General features: G+C 44.8%; 2 protein-coding genes across 2 annotated transcripts; one reads left to right on the top strand and one right to left on the bottom strand.

Annotated features, from left to right (window-relative positions):
• The first annotated feature begins 3,630 nt into the window (after positions 1–3,630).
• Positions 3,631–18,580, top strand: LOC117890226 (inactive serine protease scarface). Its single transcript, XM_034794964.1, has 7 exons — positions 3,631–3,764; positions 6,053–6,419; positions 9,699–9,875; positions 16,146–16,906; positions 16,981–17,133; positions 17,200–17,468; positions 17,530–18,580. Exons 2-7 carry the CDS (start codon positions 6,093–6,095, stop codon positions 17,820–17,822), a joined length of 1,980 nt encoding a protein of 659 aa, XP_034650855.1. The 5' UTR covers positions 3,631–3,764; positions 6,053–6,092; the 3' UTR covers positions 17,823–18,580.
• A 144-nt stretch (positions 18,581–18,724) lies between these two features.
• LOC117890227 (cytosolic non-specific dipeptidase) lies at positions 18,725–21,213 on the bottom strand. The gene is made up of 6 exons (XM_034794965.1): positions 21,066–21,213; positions 19,821–20,589; positions 19,691–19,758; positions 19,363–19,627; positions 19,044–19,295; positions 18,725–18,971 (listed from the first exon to the last, which is right to left on the bottom strand). The coding sequence occupies exons 1-6, from the start codon at positions 21,101–21,103 to the stop codon at positions 18,927–18,929; spliced, it is 1,437 nt and encodes a 478-aa protein (XP_034650856.1). The 5' UTR covers positions 21,104–21,213; the 3' UTR covers positions 18,725–18,926.
• Positions 21,214–21,250: the final 37 nt, after the last annotated feature.

Below are 21,250 nucleotides of genomic sequence, written 5' to 3' on the forward strand. Positions count from 1 at the left end.
CATATGTATGTATGCATGTGTATAATATTTATAGGTTACAATAGATTTTCCTTCTGTATATGTATGTACCCTAGGTTCCTTAGAATAAGACACGGAGACAGAAATAAAGTAAACAAAAGATTATATGGAGCCTGGAAGAAGAGAGTCGAGTATGTAACAGACTGTTTAGCGAAATCTGGGAATCTGGGCAGACAGAGATATGGTCCACTGGATAATAAAATTACTTCGGCTAGAAATACTTGTCTTTTTTTTACAGGTAACAAAAGCAGAGCGGTGGAGAAACAATTTCTTCTATTTTGCTTTGCATCAGTTTCACTCAACCATTAAGGTCGTTCAACAGACGACCTTGGGACCATGCGCCTCAAGACAATGGGCCGGGTAGTCTAGTCGCGTTACAAATAAGCATACCTGGAGCTTGACCACAAAGCCATGCTACTGCAGGTTTGCCATAAGACGATTGGGATCCGCCTGTAAAATTGGCTATAAGGAGAAGACGATTTTTTTCATCTGCTGGAATGTAGAATGGCAGGGTCGTTTCTTTTTGCGGACTCTTTTCTTAGAACCACGTATCCAGCTAGGTCTGCCCTGCGTTAATAGCTGGTGTTGTGTTTTGCGTAAAACTGGATTTAATTGAAATCTAATTTTAACTGCTGCAATTAACGTCGTTTTCGAATTCTCGTTAAGCGGTATGCAGTAGGCAGTAGGCACCCTGATTATCGACAGATAATGAAACTAAGGCACTGTGAGGATGCTCGCAGGTGTGGACTGAAGGCTTTGTTTGTGCATGTAGAGTCACGTAGACCAATTAAGTGGAAACGTTATAAAAGTGTACAATTTTACATTGGTTGAGAAATGGATTTTTACTTCAATTGAGAATTTCACAGTGTGTGCCAACCTGAAACCTGACTCGATATCTATTTACTAGGAAAACGATGGGCAGTTTGAGACAGTTGCACAATAGCGTGTGAGTTTTTATCTCATATGACGATCGCATAAGAAGTCTTCTTTCTGTGTGATATTTAAAAGAGATTCTTCCGATACACAACTAGAGGAAATTTGTCGCGACTTGACAGAGATTGTCCCAAAAATCCGTATGAATAATAATAAAAGTAAGATGAAAAATATATAATTACAACATTTGGATGCGCCAAGAGCACGGCGGCGATGAATTAATAACACTACAAGGCTGCAAAGAACATCTTGGCGGCTTGTAAAAATGTCTATGAAATATTTGATAAACACAACAAAAAATGTTAGCTGTTAAAATACGGACAGCTGTGCATGCGTCAAAAGGTGACCACGCTGACTTTACTTTACGAACAGTTTGCTGTCATTTACTGCATTAACAAATAACCGTAAATGTTCGCATTATCATAGGTCAGCTCCGCCTTGGCGCTGCGGGTCTGCTTGAATGAATAGCAGTAATTATTCAATGTGCCAGTGCGAAACCTGCATGAAAATGCCATTAGAATGGGAATGAACCTTCTAAGTATTGTATGTGGCTACCCTCTGAATGCACAATTTTCGTTAAACCTGAAAAGTTACACTATGCGACAAAGACCATTTTGACCTCAAACGAAGTTGAGTCATTATAGTCCGTCCCGATTGACTCTTAGTTCGCACATTCTGTGAGAGCTCCGGAATATTACGGTATTCAAGTTTTTCGTAAATTTTGCTCGTCCCTATTCAATGTGACGCTGCTTTTCAGTCGGGACTAGGAAGCAGTGAACACTCAGAGGGCGCTGTTTTGGGGATTTTATCGTTAGACAATAGATGGTCAGGATATTAAGAACAAATATTCGGAGATATGTTTCCTAATTTAGACTATTTTCGTGAAGAATTGGGCAATTTTTCAAACTAAAATCATATTTGAATCGCTCTTGACTTAAGTCTCAGGCAGCCAAAATAAATAATTGTAACGTGCATTTAAGTTCCGAACAAGTTCGTGTTCACCTGGCATAATTACACAACATGATGGATTTCATCATAGCTCCAATGATCCGAAGTGAACAGTTGTGGTACAATTGTATCAATGGACTACATACTGACCTGATAAAAAAAACCACAAACGCACAATAGACCAATGAATTTGGCAAATGCGCATTTTAATGCAGCCTCATCGGGGCATATCACCACCATGATCAACTATCACTTGTTGAATAAGATGTGCAGAAAGTGTCGTTAACTTCGAATTGTTTCAGATCACCCTTAATGCATATGTACATATGTATGCATGTATGTACATAAGTATGTATGTATGTACGTATTTATGTATGTATGTATATATCAAACAACTGAAGTATAATAGATATCATTGGTGAAGAGATGATTTGCAAAAAGAAGAGGATTCGGGGCCGTAACTGCTGGCCGCAGATCAACGCCGACCTTAACCCGCTTTCCAATTTCTAAACATCGCCCATAATCCTAAATCTGCTGTTAAATATCCATTAATTGTACTAACTTTTGATAAGCATAACATAAACTCGTACAGACTCGGCGTATAATGAAATACTGATGAACCTATGTATGTACATACATATGTACATACATACATATATGTACATACATACATATATGTACATACATACATATATGTACATACATGATGACATGGCAGTGGCCTCAGCTCCACCAATGCAAAAGCACATCTTAGTATATGGACCTACATATGTATGTACATATGTATGTCTCCTTAAATATTCATGTATATGTTGAGAAAACTAAAAAAGCAATAATTAGCATGTGCCTAAACGATATAAAAATCAGAGTGATTTATACATAAGCCACACAGTGGTGGTGTTGCTGATGTTTTGACTTAATTTGTTTTGGCAAATTGTAACATGGTTTTGTGGAATGGATTTGGGTTTCTTGGCGCTCTGATTTGGTTTCGATTTCTCCACGCCAAATGAATATTGAAAAGCGGATGCAGCAGTGCACTTGGAGACTGGGATAGTGTGATAGTGATGGTGCCTAGAACTACCCGGACTTGTATTTTTCCGCCATTTCATTGTAGCGCATTTAACTTACTACGATCCTCATAATTGAATAATATTTAATACCACAAAAAGTGCTTTATGGACAACACAAATCGATTAAATAGTATTCTCCCGATCCCTATATTATGTTTATGCAGATGCCCCGCACGCAACAACAAACTAAATATTTGCTAGACTTGGCCCAAAGAACGAATTCCATTAGAAGGAACCAAAGAGCCAAAAATACTACTAATAAAAAGTAAAGCCCACTGAATTGGCAAAGTCAAAAGCTGCCGAAAACAAATTAAGACCCTGGACCTGGACAAGCCGAAATCCGCTGAGAATGCGACTCTCAGCACGGTGATGCGTGTTCCCGGAGCAAAGCACGAGCACCCGCACGCCGACATCCAACTTTTGGAGCTTACTCTCAGAGACGCCAAAACGAAAGTTTTGAGTGAGCATGAGAGTGAGCGTCGCTGTGGGCTTTGCCGTTGGCGTTGGCGTTGGCTTTGGCTTTGGGGTTGACTCATTGGCTGACTGTGCTGCAAGCGTATCGTGTTTGTTGCTTTTACTCGTACTAATACACTTGTTGGCATCTTCTGCTACAGCTGAAGCCTCTTCTGCGCTGCTTGGGGCTGCTGCGACCGTCTGAAGCTGCGGAGTGGCTGCGACGCGAGCAGCGCCTGCTGGGTACATATAAAACAGACGATCTTGGGAAAATATTCACAATCATTTTCAAGCTGTTCGTACGCGCGCTCGATTTCGAGAGGTGTTTGGAATTTTTTCAGTGTAAGCGACTACGTCCATAGTTAAGTTTTCGGTGTGTTGTCATATGCAAAAAGTGCTCAGACCCAAGTTCAATGAAAACTGCTCAGCTCTGCTCTGCTCAGCTCAGGCACAGCCACAGACTCATAGCGAACCGCAAAAGTGACTGGCCACTTGGTGTTGAAGTGAAAAGATAAAAAAGAAAATTCCTTGTGAGCCCAGACCTCGATATGGGCTCATCCACAGATGCTGCAATTTATACCGCTACTACGAGCACGAGTACGAGTATAAATTATGCTGAAGCAGCCTTTTGTGGATAGAAATTAAATTCATCTGCAGTTGATTGATTGATGGATAGTTTCATTGATTCAGTTGCAGTTGTCGCTCCTCTGCGGATGCCGAGTCCGTCCCTGCCTCTGCCTCTGCCTTTGCATCTGCCTGTCTGTCCACCCATGTGTCCCCTCTCCCCATTCTGCAGTGTCTTGTCTGTAACTGCAACCATTTCGACCGTAGCTTGGAGTGGTGGAAATTTATTTGTTGGAGATGCGATCTGAACTTTGCAGCATGTTGTTTTGTGTTTTGTTGCACTGTTGCAAAATACAGCAGCACAAAGATCTGAAGTTTTAATTTATGTGAAAAGCGCTCGCAGAACAGCTTCAGACACCACAGATGCTGCAACTTTGGAGTATTCCCAGCAATGCGCGGACATTACATTACTAATCGTACTAGCCCAGCACAAAACAAAAGACAATTTGCCTACAAATGTACATACAAACATATGTACATATGCATGTACAAGTAAAACGATATACATTTGTATGTACATACATACATATGTACATACATATTTACATGTGTATGCATGTATGTATTTACCGAATGGTTGAGCTTTTTGCCATTGGCAATGTTGAGATTCAATTAATTAGCAGGCCCCGATTTGAGCCTCAAGAAAGTTTGTCGCTTGAGTCTTTTGTGTTTTCCCGCAATTTGGACACATGTTCATCAACTCCCGCTGAAAGTGTGTCAATGAATCGTTTGTAGTAGCCAGCCGCGGGTAGATTTCTGACTGCGCATATGAATACGAGCAAAAATACTATACGCAACTCCATAAATTCTAAGCTCTTGAAATAGAAAGTAGAAATTCGCAGAATTTCGAATCCCAAGGCAAAATTAATGGTCGTTCGATTAATCGAAGAAACTCTGAAAATATTTTATGCTAATTTTGGTTGGTAAAAACCAGCAATTTGATTTGTTTATATTCAACTATTTTTAGGTATGACTCACGTCGAACGCATCCCGCTATTTGACTCACAGATCGATATAGCGATTGGTCTCGAGCCCGGTTAAGTTCTTGTTGAGACTTTGTTTATGGTCTCATGCAAATTTCACCAGCTCTTGCAGGTTAAAACAATCAAGCTAACGATTTATGAGCCGAGATACCTGAGACACAGCCTTTAGTCGGCCAGACTCAGGATAGATATTACCAAATCATGCATATCCGGATCTTTTTGTGGAAATTCTCGTCAAACAGTCTTTCCATTGGCATGCTCTCAAGCTCATGCTATCAAGTATCGTCAATTATGAAATTGACGCATCGAACACCAAACGACAGACGCCCCTTAGCGTAGCGTAGACTTCTTCAGATCCATCAGAGCAGACAGCAGTAGCAGGGCCACCCGAGGAGTCGTTTATCTGACTAAGAATCTCTGACAAATTGCATGCATACATACATACAATGTAAATACTATGTATGTATGTACATACATATGTACATATGTGCTCGTTACTACCTGCACACTCGCATGTGTAGTACTACGTATGGTGAACACATTTTGAAAAAGTGTTTAGAAGCCTGAAACACGTCGGGGACCGGTAATCTCACACCCAACCGTGCCAAGACGAGTTGTCTTAAGTTAACTTAAGCTCCTCCTTTGGACAAGCTACTCCGTCTTCAGCGGTGCCCGAGCAGCAAGTGCCATTTGCCATGATCTCAGGCCCGAATGCCTGCCGCATCATCTATGCAATATCATCCATCTCCATAGCTGACAAATACTCGGGTGGCTTCGCATTTCCAGCTTTTCGACTTTTATGGCGCTTTCACGATCCCCCAGCGATGACGAAACAACGCTCAATCGATAACACTTGTCAGTCTGTGTGTTCTTGAATGTCACCTCTCCCCCTGCCCTTTTCTTGTAGGATTCTTTGTCTTTATACATTGTACATGCATACATTCAAAGATACATACGTACATACATAAAAGGGTATGCTGTTTGTTTTACATTATTAAACAAAAAATTGTGTCTTCCTCGCAGGTTTTTTGTAGCAATACACAGCGAAGTGAAGGAAAAAGCCATGTTCCGGTTTCGAGAGCAGCTCGTATTCGTCGTTTCCATGGCGATGCTGGCTCTGGCACTGGCCAGCGCTGAATATCAGGGCAACATGTTCCTCAATGGCCAGTACAAGAACGGCGCAAAGGGGCACCAGGAAACACACTTTTCCGTGAACGCCGCGTCTAACGTCTTCCTGAATCACGCCATCATCAGTCGCCAGGCATCGCCTTTCCAGGGGCCCACCTACCTGCCGCCCAAGGAGTTCCTGAAGTGCGCCTCCGGCCAGCAGTGCGTGCGCCAGGATCAATGTCAAAATGGGTACTACACCCAGCAGTTGCCCAAGATCCAGGTAAGCCCCAATTCGAGCCCAGCAACGGTCGTGCACTCCCTAGCCTGGAGCACACATTCATTCGTGTTATCCACTTGTCTATTGCATAATGGACATTGATTTGGGTTTTGCCAGCCACGCAAAAACAACAATAAATTTATCATGAGCATGCGCTTAAAAAAACTGCGAGCAAGCTACAGCTCCCCGGCCCGATCGGGACTAGCGTGCTCGGAGCCGCGTGTCCACAGAAGACCCAAAGTCAAAAAATTAAAATCCCGTCCTCAGCGATAGCGCGTAAAATATTGCAGTCGTATTGCAGTTGCTTTGCTTGATTAGCCAGCCTGCTCTGCGGCTGATTGGTGGCGTTAACCTCAACCTCTTGCCGTGGAGCACAGTTACCGTTATTTTCCGGTTTTTCATCCGTACCGAAATCCGTACATAAATACATACATAAGTACACTCCGCTCACTCCGCTGCCCAGCCCACACTTCCACCCCCCGGTATCGGGAATGGGAATGTCGTAATCCCAGAAAGTAAAAAGCGAAGTTCATGTTTAATTGCCCCTCGCCAAGCGTGCTTCGCATCCACATCCACATTCACATAAACGTATAGTATGTAAAAACGTTGCTGCTGCTGGCCGCTGCTGCTTTGCATATTTGTCAGTGGCTTCGCAGCCCTTCGCGCTCATAAATAACACAAACAAGACGTTCGCAGGTCAATGCAATGCTTCTCCATCGATGCTCGATTGTCTCGTCCACCTGTGCCTGTGCTCGAGCAAAGTCTGCTCTTGAGCGCGGATTTCTCTTTTCTTGAGGGCTTCCACCTCCTCCTCCCCCCACACCCTTGGAGGTGCATATGGAGCTGACGACACTGTGGTGCACATCAGTGGCAGGACGGGAAAAGGGCCATGTACAGCGTACAACGTTGGAAAGTTGTGCAAGTCATTTTGGGCAAACTGACATTCTTGGGATGCAAAAGGCCACTCTGGCGATTGGGCCGTGCTTATGGGCGACGAGACCCAAGGTGAAGACTTCGGCAACAAGCTTGCCGGCGGACCCCTAATGAAGTATTTCGTGGCAGTTGGATATAAAATATGCATTTTATTTCTCACTACACCGCATACTGCACATTGCAAAACTTCTGAATTATGTTTTTTAATTAAAAATTATTGATGCTAAGGAGCTGCGACTGCGACTCTTGCGTCGCGGAGAGCTGATTTGACCCAATGACCGACCGGTACAGCGGAGCCCAGTGCAGCGACAAGTTTGGCAAGTCCAATCTCAACAAGAAATGCGTTTTTATTGGCGACAAACTCAGCTGCACAGAACGCTGCATGCATGCATGCTCCGGTAGGTCTCTAAAGTGGTTTGCCCCATCGCCAACACTCGCCTTCCGACTGAATTTTCAGCGCCAGTCAATTGACATTATTTACTCCTACTACAAGCGCCTAATATCCCCTCACACCATCAAACTTTGCCATAGTCTGCTCACACAAATTGTGAACACATTTTGCGGTGGGTAAACAGCAGGCGGAAAGACCGAGACCCAACAATTGTCACCTAGACTCGTGGGCGTTTCGCGGTTAGTTGCACCGCGCAAGACAAGATCAAGCACAGACGAGACCAGCTTGGCAGGAGAGTGTCTAGCCAAACTAGGCAACTTGTTTGAACAATCGTAAGCCGCTTGAGATCTTGACATTGATTCACTGTTGATGAGCAGCAGAAACAATTGGGGGGAAAGGGAGCGAACGGGAAATTCGCTGGCTTTTCGCACACTTTATCAGTAATGATGCGAAGCAATACAGCAATACGCAATACTGAGCATGCAAAGTTATTTAGTCAATAGGCAGCAATGTGAACAAATATTTTATCTCGAGTGAGCAGATGGGAATAATTATAATTATCGAAACGACTGCAAGACACGGACACGGACACAGCACAGCACAGCCAAGCAATTAAAGAACACAAATAGAAATGAAATCTCGCATATTTCTCAGCCGATGATGTCAAAAAGTACGCTTTGTGTGTGGGTATTAATGTGGGGATCTTTTCCAGTTGTTCCGCCTCTGGATGGGTTTATCAACCTGTGAGTCACACTCATAATGATCAATCCATAGTATATACATACATATGTACATATGTATGTATGTATGTACATGTTTACGTAGTTAAACCTTAAACCTTACGACTACAGCTCCAGCTCCACCTTAGATCCCGCAAAGCGGAAAACTGATGCCGCCACAAGCAAAAACTTGTCAGCTCTTTTTGCCATAAGCCACGTGCGTATAAGCGAGTAAATTACACGAGTATAACCGAATCTAGACATTTGTCATAAATTTATCTAATGATATGCCCCCCTTTTGGTTTAAGCATTATCATTTCCATTCCATGCACACTTCGTCTGAAAACCAGATCCAGGCACTTTCGAAAACCCGAGCCTAAACTCAAGCTACTGACTTATACCCATTTATTACCCTTTTATCATGCTCAGCTCGAACATAAGCTCGCGCTGAGTCTCTTCATTGCTCAAGGTCGTTCTTCAGAACGCACGGCACGGCACGGCACGGCACGGCAGCTTTTAAATGGGTTTCCGATATTAGATTTTCTTGTTTGGGAGCCATAAAGGCAGGAATAAATTAAACGTGGACACTTTGATTTGTAATATGATCGTACAGGTCGAATTGATGTATTGAATGACAGCTTCAGAACTACTGTGAACGGGTATCTTTGAGAATCGGCTCAGTTGAAGTTCTTTCTCAGTCTGGAAAATAGACATTCGGGTCGCACACCTTTGTACATTTATATGTGCATATGTATGTATGTATGCCTTTGTATTTATTATACATACTCTTATTTACGTATGCATGCATTTTGACTGCAGCTAACAAAGTTAATTTTCAATTGTTGAGTTGCTGAATGCCAGCAAAAAATGTTCAAAAGCATCAGCGAAGGTTCGGTAGAACGTATCCAAGTCCGCGGCGGCAGAGTTCAATGCAAATGCTACTGCTGTGGCCGAGCCCCAGTGCCAGGCACCTGAATAAACACTTCTTAACACATCATTAATGCAATTGGCAGCACTTTGGTGACCTCTTGACAAAGACGACAGCAACGGCTGTCTCTCAATTAATGCTGCAGAGTGCAAGCGATTCATGGCTGCTGCACTGGTCAAGTACGCCCCAAGTGGTCGAGTCGCATTGCCTGTTGGTAGATTGTGGGTGGGGTGGGGTGTCTTATCTCTAATTGAAGCTGCGAATGTCTGTCTCTTGGAAATTATTCATTGCAATCTCTCCTTGTCTTACAGAACTGCGAGCCGGACTCAAACGTTTGCTGCACCTATCTCGCACCACCAACCACCACCACCACAACGACCACCACACCTGTGCCGTTCGAGACCTGTCCACGTGACTCGGACTGTGTAGCGCCCCAAGACTGCCGCAGTGGGGAAATCAGCTCCATCAACTATGTGAAGAAGCAGGGGGTAAGTTTCGGCTGACACTCGACTCCATCGGGCCAGCACAAATGGAGGATCGCAAGAAGCAGATTACTTAGTATGCAGGGTTTCCCCATATGTTCGGTTTGAGAAGTATAACAAACGGCAGCTGAATAAAACCTCTTTGATGTACCAATAATGAGACAAGCGCCCGAAACAAAGCGATCAGAGCAGAAGCAGTTTCCGCCTGTGTTGGCGGAATCCGAGTCGACCACACCGATCCCAGCGCATTTCATAAGCCCAGCGATGCAGCAAGCACATGGGGAAGCCCCAAAGAGCCAAACAATAAAACAACCAAGCAACCGAACAATCACACAGATCCCCGACAGCTTATTAGCACACAATTAGTTTTATTCGCCCAGTGATCTGATTTTTGTCTCGAGATTCTCCCGAGCTCTAACCTCCGACCGGGTGGGTGGTTGTAAACTTGGATATATTTGAAGGGTGACGTTATGTTGTCGTTACGATAAGTGTTAGCAATATCGCTTAAATATGTACATATGTATATACATACATCTGAGTACATACATACATATATACATACATACGTATGTACAATTAAAAGTACGTTCTCGTAACGGTTATATGAATATTTATGCCCATATGAAGGTATTTGCGTGTGGTATGCCCCATGTGTATTCGTACATGCATATGTACATACATACATACATCGGTACATGCGTACATGCATACATATGTATGTATGTACTAGTACATAGCACTGTCATTGCCACAAGGGGAGATGTTAATGCGCAGCACTCAGGCAACGAACTTGACGCCGTCGGGTGCAATCAAATTGGAATGCGGTTGGACCTTACCTTCCAGTAATGCAATATACATTCAAGCCAAAAAAGTGTTAAATTACGGCCTACCAGAGCGACAGATACGAGTGTGTATGGCAACCAAAGAGAGGATCTGGTAGGGAGGCAAAGGGACATCTCGATATTTCCACTGGCTATTGCAATTGCATAATTTGTTTACATGCAACGGCCAACAAAACGGGTCGGTTGCGTACGTTATTGTTGCATGCACCGTCTGAATAAAATCAGCGCGGCAAGTGAAATAAATATGTACATACATATGTACATATGTATGTACATATGTACATATGTTGCAGCCGAGCCAAAGACGGACGTCCCTGCAGCTGCAGATCGCACTTAAAGCAAATCGCTTTAGTTTTGTGCTCGGTACTCAGCCACTGTCCGGGTATACTGTATACTTCCTGAACGTGACATGCTGAAGGATTGATTCATCTCAATGGATTCGGCTAAAATATAACCCACCCTATGCGTTTTGTGTTTACAGCTCACATATTTTAGAGTTGTCAGAAATAGTCTGTTTGATACCTTATTCAGTTTCTTTACCACGAGAGAGCCAGCTACCAAGAATTATAAAAATCTACATTCATACATATGTACACATGCCTGTACGAGTGCAGAATTTACCTCAAAAATCATGCTGAATTGAAATGCTCGACGACATTGAAGACATAGGGTAAATAAGTGTCGATGACCTCCGACCAGTATGCCTTTCTTGTTGGCCCTCGCTCAGGTGCTCCTCAAAAATTACCCTCGATCGCAGACTCCTCAGCGGACGCTTCACGTCAATTACGCACCATAATGCCTCGAACTCGTTAAGTTATGCAGGCATTGACGCCAATTGTGTGGCATACTACAAAATGCACACTGGAGCCAGCCCAGTGTCGTTAGTCTGCAGCAGACCAACAAACCAACAGAAACAGCTGTATTACAACCAGTTGCTCCGAGTCGCCCCCCCCCCCTTCCCCGACAAGCAGGAGTACAAGGGGGAGAAATGGCTGGAGTAGTTTAGCAGTTAAAAATGCGCGGAATGCACGCAAGGTCGTGCTGGGCTGGGACCTGAGGCCAAGACCGGGAGACTTCCAAATAGGCAGTACCTTAAGCTTGATTCTGGAAACGGAAGCGGACAGGAATAGCGATGGCCAGGTGCTGATATCTTGGCTGATATCTGATCAAATAATGTTAACATGCTACTGGCATAGCAATCATACCTGTACACACATACAATTGAATACATATGCACACACATACATACATATGTACCAATGTAGTATGCAGAGCGACTTTATGCCCATCGTCTGGCATAACTGACTCGATAACATACCCACGCAAGCACCAGCATGAACATCGTTTTAATGGAAGCGGATTTGGAGCTGGGTCGAGTCAATCGATGAGCGGGGAAGCACGCAAGCCTCCACTGGCCCACCAAATCACCGATAATTATGAATATTATAGGGCATACTTGCACTCTGGCCATTTATCATTTCGGCGTAGCCGTTCAGTTCCTACGAGCACATGCGTGCACAACACGGCTTTTTGGGAAAGCCGGTTTGAGGCTGGCTGGGATAAGCAGGTTGTAGATTCACGTTGGACGTAGGTTTGCTGCCAATAAGGTGATCGTGGCTGCGTGGATGCACAATTCCATTAAGAAAGGTAGTTCCGCCCTCAATTTTGTTCGTTGGTGCACCGCTTGAAAACTTAGCAATCGGAAGAAGGCGCACACGTACCACATAAGTACTCACCAAAGCACAACCGGAGTCGACGTAGAGCGGAAAGCGAAGCGTCAACCCAAGGTCTAGGTCGAACTCGAAGTCCAAGTCGAAGTCAGCCCGGTGGAGACAAGCCACAGGCAGAAAGTCGCATCGACTTACGGTTGGTAACTCTTCATGGGGATTCATTTGGCTGTCATATTATTGTTATTTTATTTTACTCTAATAACAAGTAATAATATTCTTATTATGATTTTATTGGTGTGCGAGATCAATACAATGTCAATGTCTTTGCTTTTGTTAAACCTTAATTAATGGTTTTAACGACGCAGTTTTTAATGCTACTCATATGTTAATATCTGTGTATATGCTCTTATGACTGTCTGCAGAAATAATTCATTGGTATTATTGGTAAGGCTACGCCTATTTCTGAATTATATTTCATCCGGTCGGGTCGTAAATTATTTACTAAAACACGATCCCCTGGTCTGACGCCTATGCATAAACTGCGCTGCAGGCAGCACAAACATAAACAAAAGACTTAAGCGCCAAACTTGGTTCCAGGCGACTGGCAACTTGCATGCACTCAGGGCCGAGACGACAGCGGTGCTGATGCGAAGAAGCTTCTTCATTGCTTCTTAGGCTCATAAAACAGCCACATCGAAAATTGCCTAATTTTATAGGCGCATAAATTGCATGCGGAAAAAACGAAGAGCAAGACTCTAGGAATTTATTGATGTGCTAGTGGCACATAAATGCGGTCATAAAAATGATTTCGCCTTTGCTGTGAAACATTTTAGTCATAAATTTCGGCGCTGCTGATCGACTTGGAACCTGGCATGTCCTTCAAGCAGGGCTGCCCATTTGGGTATAATCGCAGGCATTGACTCAGTTCATCAAACTAGATGATGGCCCACAGCCCATTGCCCATAGCCCATAGCCCATACCCCATAGCACATGTCATAATCCTCGGCTATGAACTTGGAAATATGGCAAAGCACAATTTCAACGAGAAGGGACGTGTGAGACGCTTCTTACGCGTCACAACTTTTATACCCGGCACTCAGTACTACATTTGCACCTTAGCGGTTTTTTGTCTAATTTTACATTTTTTCTTCATCTGTCATCCACATCAACAACACTTCTCACGCCAACACGCTCCTTTAGCTCGACACCCTCCCCTAGAGCCACTGCTCACTGCAGTGTCAGGGCAGAGACGCGGCAGAGGCAGAGACGTGTCAGAGGCAGAAGCAGAGTGTGAATGAGAGAATGTGCAAAAAACAAATATAACAGCTTGCGGGACGGGGTGGGCTTAGCCACTGCAAATTAATTTCTTCATTGTGGCTATAATAATAATCCAATCATTCCCAATTTGGTCATCTGATAGATATGGCCATTCCCTACGGAATGGCGTTTTTAGTTTTCTTTTATCTTCAAAATTGTAGATTTGAGAGGTTTTCGCCCTTTTGGTTGGTCGGAAGGGGGCGGGGCTCATTTTTTTTTTTTTGAAATACACTTGTAACTGTGTGAGCATACAGAAGTCTGGATGCAAAATTTGGTGGCTCTAGCTTTTATGGTCTCTGAGATCCAGGCGCTCAACAAGACGGACGGACAGACGGACGGACAGACAGACATGGCTCAATCGACTCGGCTATTGATGCTGATCAAGAATATATATACTTCATAGAGTCGGAAACGTTTCCTTCTGTGCGTTACATACAACCGTTATTCGCACAAATACAATATACCCTATTTACTCTTCGATTACCGGGTATAAAAATTCGATTATCCACGGGTATTATGGTATATTCGAATGCTTATAATAATTGCAACATTATTTACAAATTGCGCCAGACAATCTATGAGACATAGACAACAACAAATACAACGAAAACGTCAACAATGGACAAGTTGTCTGGTCTGACCAACCAACAACATTTATTAAAAGCATTTCTGAGTTGCTGTTGCTGCTGCTGTGGCTGGTTTCTGCCGATTACATATTTTAGCTGTCAGTGGTACACAAGTAGCTTATGGTTTTCATTGTTGATGTTGTTATCTGGCCGCAAAATGATTGATCATAAGCAATGCCGGCGACCAGCGACCAGCGACCAGCGGCCAGCGCGCACAACTAATCGGTGATCAGGTGAAGCTCGACAGTAGGGCTGAGTAAGTCTGGAGGCGAGGACTGGGCCAGCTCTCTTCGCTTACCGAAATTGTCATTGTAAGTATGTACATTGCTTCGATTTCTGGCTGGCGTATGGCATCCTTTGGTACCATGTTTATTTCGTGTATTACATAAAATTGAATGCGTTTAATCGCTCCACACGTCTTCGCTGCGATGAGTGATGTCTGCATTAAGATAACATTTGATTAACTCTTAATTAATGGAAATTACGCAGAGGGTCGCCAGTTGCGCCTAATGATAATGTTGAGAAATTAAGCGGAGCCGCCAGAGCAGAAGGACAGTGCACCATTAATGATCGGAAATTGGGCCAAGCTCAGCCGGTCCGGTCCGGTCCGGTCCGACCGGGACAGATCAGACCAAGACTTGTCAAACGGAAGCACATACACTTTAATAATTATTAATAATTTGACATTCAGGCAATCAGCAGTCAGCATAAGCACGCGGCTGCCTGCTGCCTGCTGTCTTTATCAGCTGACCACGGATGAGATTTTGTTTAATTTCAACAAATGAGCACTTTACCTTACCATTACGGGCGACGGCGGCTGCTGCTGCACTCTGACTTACGAGTTACAAATTACGCGAAACAATAAGCCCAAGGTCGTGTCCCGATGACATCTCGACTTGGGGCCGAGCTTGGGGCTCAAGCGGCGTGTGAAAATTCGCCGGGAGTGGGGATGCGGAGGGGGAACTTGGGGTGCCATTTAATTCAACTCTTTTGTGGGCGCTGCTGCTGCTGGTGCTGATGATTATCGCGATGATTGCGTAAGCAGGCAGCAATTCGAACCGCCAGCCAAGAGAGTCAGTAAATTTGTGGACTTCTACAAAATATGCAAATGATTTCCCATTTGAATAGTAATTTCTAAGGGTTCCGCAACTTGATACATTCTCAAAGCATACATGCATGTGTATATGTATGTATATTAAGGTAGGCATGTGTATGGATTTACGCCACCCGCTGACTAAACGCCTATTTATACATACATAATTTAGCCAGTTAGCGTTAGCAGTTAACAGGTCGGTGAATAAGAGCCTACGACTCTATTAATCAGAATCAGAATCCATATTAAAACCTCATTTGGAAATCAGCTCCTTCCATTGGCATTCATGTGTTCAAATTGTCACACCTCCGCATGGAGGGCAGCACATACATACATACATATGTACACCTACATACATATATTTGAGAGCTTCAGCGAACAATGGATTCGGCCGACAAACTTGAATCAGCATCCACTGGCGTCTGCCACTGCAGCGGCATCTGCGTTGCGTCAAAGTCATTTCAAAGGCCCCGCCCTCGGCGTGTCGTTTTTCAGCCTGAAACCGCACAGCCATAGACAAGTTGCACCCAGACAGCATGGCCGCCTTAATGACCAGGTTGCAACCCGTTGCCAGTCAACCAGTGATCAGAAAATGCTGCAATTTGATGCGCTGGCTCATGGACGAAGCGCTACAATGACCAGGCACTACCAGCTGGATGTACTGAGGCCCCAACTGTTATTTCTTGCCCATGCCATCACTAACACTATTCCACTTTTTTTTCTTGCAGCCCAACCGTTGCTACGCTCCCGAGGTGTGCTGCCGGATGCCCTCTACAACGCTGACCGAAGACGGATACATATTTAACCTGCCTGACAAGACGTTCCCGCTGCCCACCAATCCCACGGTGCCCGCCGTTCGCACAACGCAGCCCGCCATACGTCCTTTGCCCACCACTCGTCCTACCAACGAGTACCTGCCACCACAGACGACTCGTCGGCCGGTGTACCAACAGTCCCCCCAGACAACCCGACGTCCCGTCTACCAACCACCACCCACGACCATCCGCCCGCAAACCCAGCCCACGAAACCCGCCTACCGACCACAACCGACACAGCGCCAACCTCAGACTACCCGTCGGCCCACCAACGAGTATTTGCCTCCCGTATCGGTGAATGAGATTCCTCACCGGGAGAATCCTCGTTACGAGCCAGACCGTGTGCCGCAACCCTCTAATGAGAAGCCAGTGTACCGCGGCGAGGATCAGCTGTCGCCACAGATCTTCCCAACGCCACAGACCGTGAATGTCCCAAAATACTTTGCCAAGTGCGCCTCTGCCTTGGTCTGCACGGACGAAAGCTACTGCAATGCCATTGGCGTGCTCTCCGAAACACCTGTCGAGCTGTCCCCCATGGAAGCGGCTTTCCGAGTGCCCCTCACCGACTGCTTGCAGGCCGAGAGCGGAGCACCTGGAAAATGTTGCCGCGACCCGAATTACGTAGACCCGTGGCCAGTCAACTTGGCTGGCGTTTGCGCCACGAGAAATAAGCGGTAAGCAACAAAAGCTTAGGAGTCCCCACAAAAACATTAAACAATTTGGACTGGTGTTGTTTTTTCTTTCGCAGCACTAAGCCAACTGGTATTAAGGACCTGGATGCCAACTTTGCCGAGATCCCATGGCAGGCAATGATTCTGCGGGAGTCTAGCAAGTCGCTGCTTTGCGGCGGTGCCATAATTGGAGACGAGTTCGTACTGACCACCGCCAGCTGCGTCAACGGGTAAGAGCATGAGTGCTCAAGTGTATTTAATTTCTTCAGTATTAATGAGAATCGAATCACGTTAAGGCTGCCAGTTAATGACATACGCATCAAGGCCGGAGAATGGGAGCTTGGAAGCACCAACGAGCCACTGCCCTTCCAGCTGACAGGGGCCAAGTCCATTGACGTCCATCCCTCATATGCCTCCTCGAGCAATGCTAACGATCTGGCCATTATTCGACTGGATAAACGCCTGGAGTTCGCCACCCACATCCAGCCCATCTGCATCAGCGACGAGGATCCACAGGCCTCGGAGCAGTGCGTAACCTCCGGCTGGGGCAAGCAGGCTTTGTCAAGTAAGTTCGGAATACGTCCACACTTCCATATGTATTCACTCACTCCTCAAACCACAAACAGTTCATGAGGAAGGCGCCATTATGCACGTGACTGACACATCGTCACAGGGACGAAGCGAATGCGGAGCGGACGCCACCAGCGTATGCAGTGCCACAAAGTTTGACGCATGCCAATTCGATCTGGGAAGCGCGCTCGCCTGCGGCAGCGGGTCGAATGTCCGCCTGAAGGGCGTTTTCAGCGCCGAGAGCTCCTGCGGGGACGGACAGACGGTGCGCTTTGCCAAGCCCGACATTAAGTGGATTAACACGGCGTTTGCCGATAGGAACAAGCCACTGCTCCTGAAGCGCTTCTAAGCCCCAAAAGGACGCATACATAACCGCTCTCCGATGAGGAGTACTGTGAAGCAGTGAACGGAGAGATTGAGTAATACCTATAATAGAACAGCTCCAGCCTGGAAGTTGATAGTCTATTGATTTTAGCTGAGCTATCGCAAAGTTAGCCTACATTGCACCACTGTTGTTCTAAGTCGCAACCTGCCACGACCACATTATAGATATCTAATCATGCACTTAAAATAGCCCGAGTGGGACACCACGGTTTACATCTGTTGCAATCACAGCTCTCCGGCCATGTAGATCCAATTCAATTCAAGAGTAGAGAAAACTACTACCGAGTTGTACAATAATTAGTCTTAAGCAATAGGTTCTTCACATGAATTTTTGTATGGCCAACCTAATTACGAACCATGAGGACCCACCCATAAAGAATTTGAATTGAAATTTGAGATTATAAACGATTACATTATTTTTTCGTCAATCCATGTGTGCACTACGTAGGTTAAGTCCTGCCCAGTGCACTTTTTCTAGACGTAAGCACAACGGCACTCCTATACACAACTGCACCTCCACCGCCACCACCATCTCTACGTCCACCACATCGCAGCTGCTGCATCTACACATATTTTTACAGTTATTTAAAGCTTTTCCTATATCGTGTATCGTAAATCGTGTAGGTAATATCTTAATATGTTAAACATGTTGTATAAAGTGTCTATTCATCTAAATTTAGTTTCTAATTTAAATTTTAAATAAAGAAAAATTATTTAGATATATCAAAACTTGTATTACTTCTAAACTTCCTATGCAAAACAGTCGATTTCTTTCGCAAGCTTCCAACTGAGTTAAAGGACCATCTGTAGAGAATTATCCGACGGTTTGTGAACAAGAATTGGTGTCAAAATTGTCAACACACTGCATGAATACACTACATATCGTTTATGTTTATTTATATCACACTCTCGAATAAGTTCTGCTTATTCGAGTGCGTATGTGTGTATGATATGATTTAATATTTCAATACAAAAGAGAATATATTATATGTATGTATATAGTAAGTGCACCATTGTGATGTTATATCGCTATTGTAGTTGATACTCGTAGGTCACTTTGGTAGCTCTCCTACAACTTTCCCACCTCGTGCAGATAAGCGCCAAGGAGTTTGGTCTGAAAGTTTGGTTGAAAAGGGGTGGTTAGTTAGTGCTCAAAAGGAAAACTATTCGTTCTTTTTAAACCTACTCCTTCAATGTAGTTGTAAATGTCGATCTTTTCATTTTGAGAATGAGCACCGTCATCGCAGGCACCCACAGGCACAAGGATGACATTTTTGCCTGTAGCTTCCTGCAATGTGAGGGTGACAGGAATGGAGCCACCTTCGCGAGTCATGTCCGGTTCCACATTGAACACATGCTTAATGGCACGCTTCGCAGCCTCGTAGTGTGGGTGGTTCGGATCCTCAGTCCAGGGCTTGCCAGCTGACAGCATGACGACCTACAAAGCGCAATTATCAAAATATGGTAAGCCTGCACCAATTTGTTAAGGCTTTTAATCGACAGACCTTCATCTTGTTGGGTGAGCCACGCTCCAGCCATTTTTCATTGATGTACTTCACAACGCATTCCTCAATGTGCTTCGGGTCTTGGTCGGGAACCAGGCGAATGGAGAACTTTCCAATTACCTTCTTGGGTATAACAGTCTTTGCGCCAGGTTCATAAAAAGCTCCCTCGATTCCATGAATGGACAGGCTGGGAAACCGCCATCTGGCCTGAAGCAGTCTCGTTTTGTCGCCGTTATGCGGTAACTGCTCAACACCAACGTCTTTCCTGCGGTAGATTACAACGATTACAGAGATTTACGATGTAGTTAAGCAGATAAGATTAACTTACTTATACTCGGCCACTTCAAAGTCGATGTTTTCGTAGATTTCTTTCTCGTTCTTCAGCTGCGGTGCCACCTATTGGGTGTCGAATTTTGGACTTAGCAACTAGTCGCGTGTTATCTGATATCAACACTCACGTCACGATCCACTCCTGGGATCAGTATCTTGGTGTCCTTGTCGACGAGTACGCTGAGCAAGTAGCAAAGATCTGGCATTGCTTCATGAACGGTGCCACCGAACACTCCACTGTGCAGATCCTTGGTGGCACACTCTACCTCCACCTGGAAATATGCCAGGCCACGGAGACCATAGGTGAGGCAAGGACGTTTCTTTCCCAGCCAGTAGTTGTCCGAAATGCAAACGAAGTCCACATCAGCAAGGAAATCATTTTTACGTTCCATCAACAGTTCGTCGAGGCCTTCGCTGCCGCTCTCCTCCATTCCCTCGAACACAAACTTCACGTTAAGTGGCAGTGTAATATTCAGCTTCTGGTATGCCTCTATGGCATGAATCCAGCACAGAACCGGCCCCTTGTCATCGGATGCCCCACGGCCAAACAATTTCCCATCGACCTCTGTGAGCACAAAAGGATCGGTGTCCCAGCCGTCCTCCTTAAGGGCAGGCTGCACATCAAGGTGACCATAGACCAAGACAGTCTTCTTAGTGGGGTCCTTGCCCAGAGTCCCCAGCAGCACCTTTGGCAACGGAATTATCTGGCCGCTCGGAAGGGTCTGCTTACCCACATCCGCAAGCTCGATTTCTGTACCCAATCTCTTCAGCTTGTCTGCGGTCCAGTCAACCATGCGATCGATCTCGCCGCGCTTATCAGGCCAAGCCGATACGGACTGAATTCCCACAGCAGTCTTCAGTACATCTATATAATCGACTTTCTTGCCATCAACGAAGCTAGAAAAAATGTAATCATTATATAGCCAGATATGGGCGTGTGAAATATTTAAAGAAAAAAAAATGTTCTATGAACTAGAAAACTATGGATAATCGTGCTTGCGGTTTTCTTTTCTGCCTCTTCTACTCGCCCCTCGTCCAGCCCATCCCTCATCTAACAAAGAAAGAGATAACGAGAAGAAACTTTTGCAACGTACTCCAGCCATCGGTCGTCCGAGATAAAATGCAAATCACCCACGTCCATTACTTTTACTCGTCCATATAGAGATATGGTGCTGCTGTATACATACATATACACACGAAAATCTTTATGTTCGTGAAAATAAAACGGATAAACAAGTATTCAGTCATTTTATGCCTATCGCCCCTTATCAGGCGCTCTCCAATTTTTCCCGCACAATCTGTCTCCCGTAAAAAGCGGCAGGCAACAGGTTTTCAAGATACTCATGCCCTCACACAAGTATATTTTCACTTACGCGAACAATTGCTGAAGTACACTGGGAAGCTCTGACATTTTGACGAATTCTAGTTTATTTAACCGAACCGACGACGTTTAAATAGACAGCTGTAGGCGTGTGACCGCGGAATTATCGATCAAATATACCGACAGACCCTCGGAAGTATACCGAAATACACCCTTGCTTTTTCAAAATATACTGTA

The sequence above is a fragment of the Drosophila subobscura genome, chromosome E (genome assembly GCF_008121235.1).
Source record: "Drosophila subobscura isolate 14011-0131.10 chromosome E, UCBerk_Dsub_1.0, whole genome shotgun sequence".
NCBI lineage: Eukaryota > Metazoa > Arthropoda > Insecta > Diptera > Drosophilidae > Drosophila > Drosophila subobscura.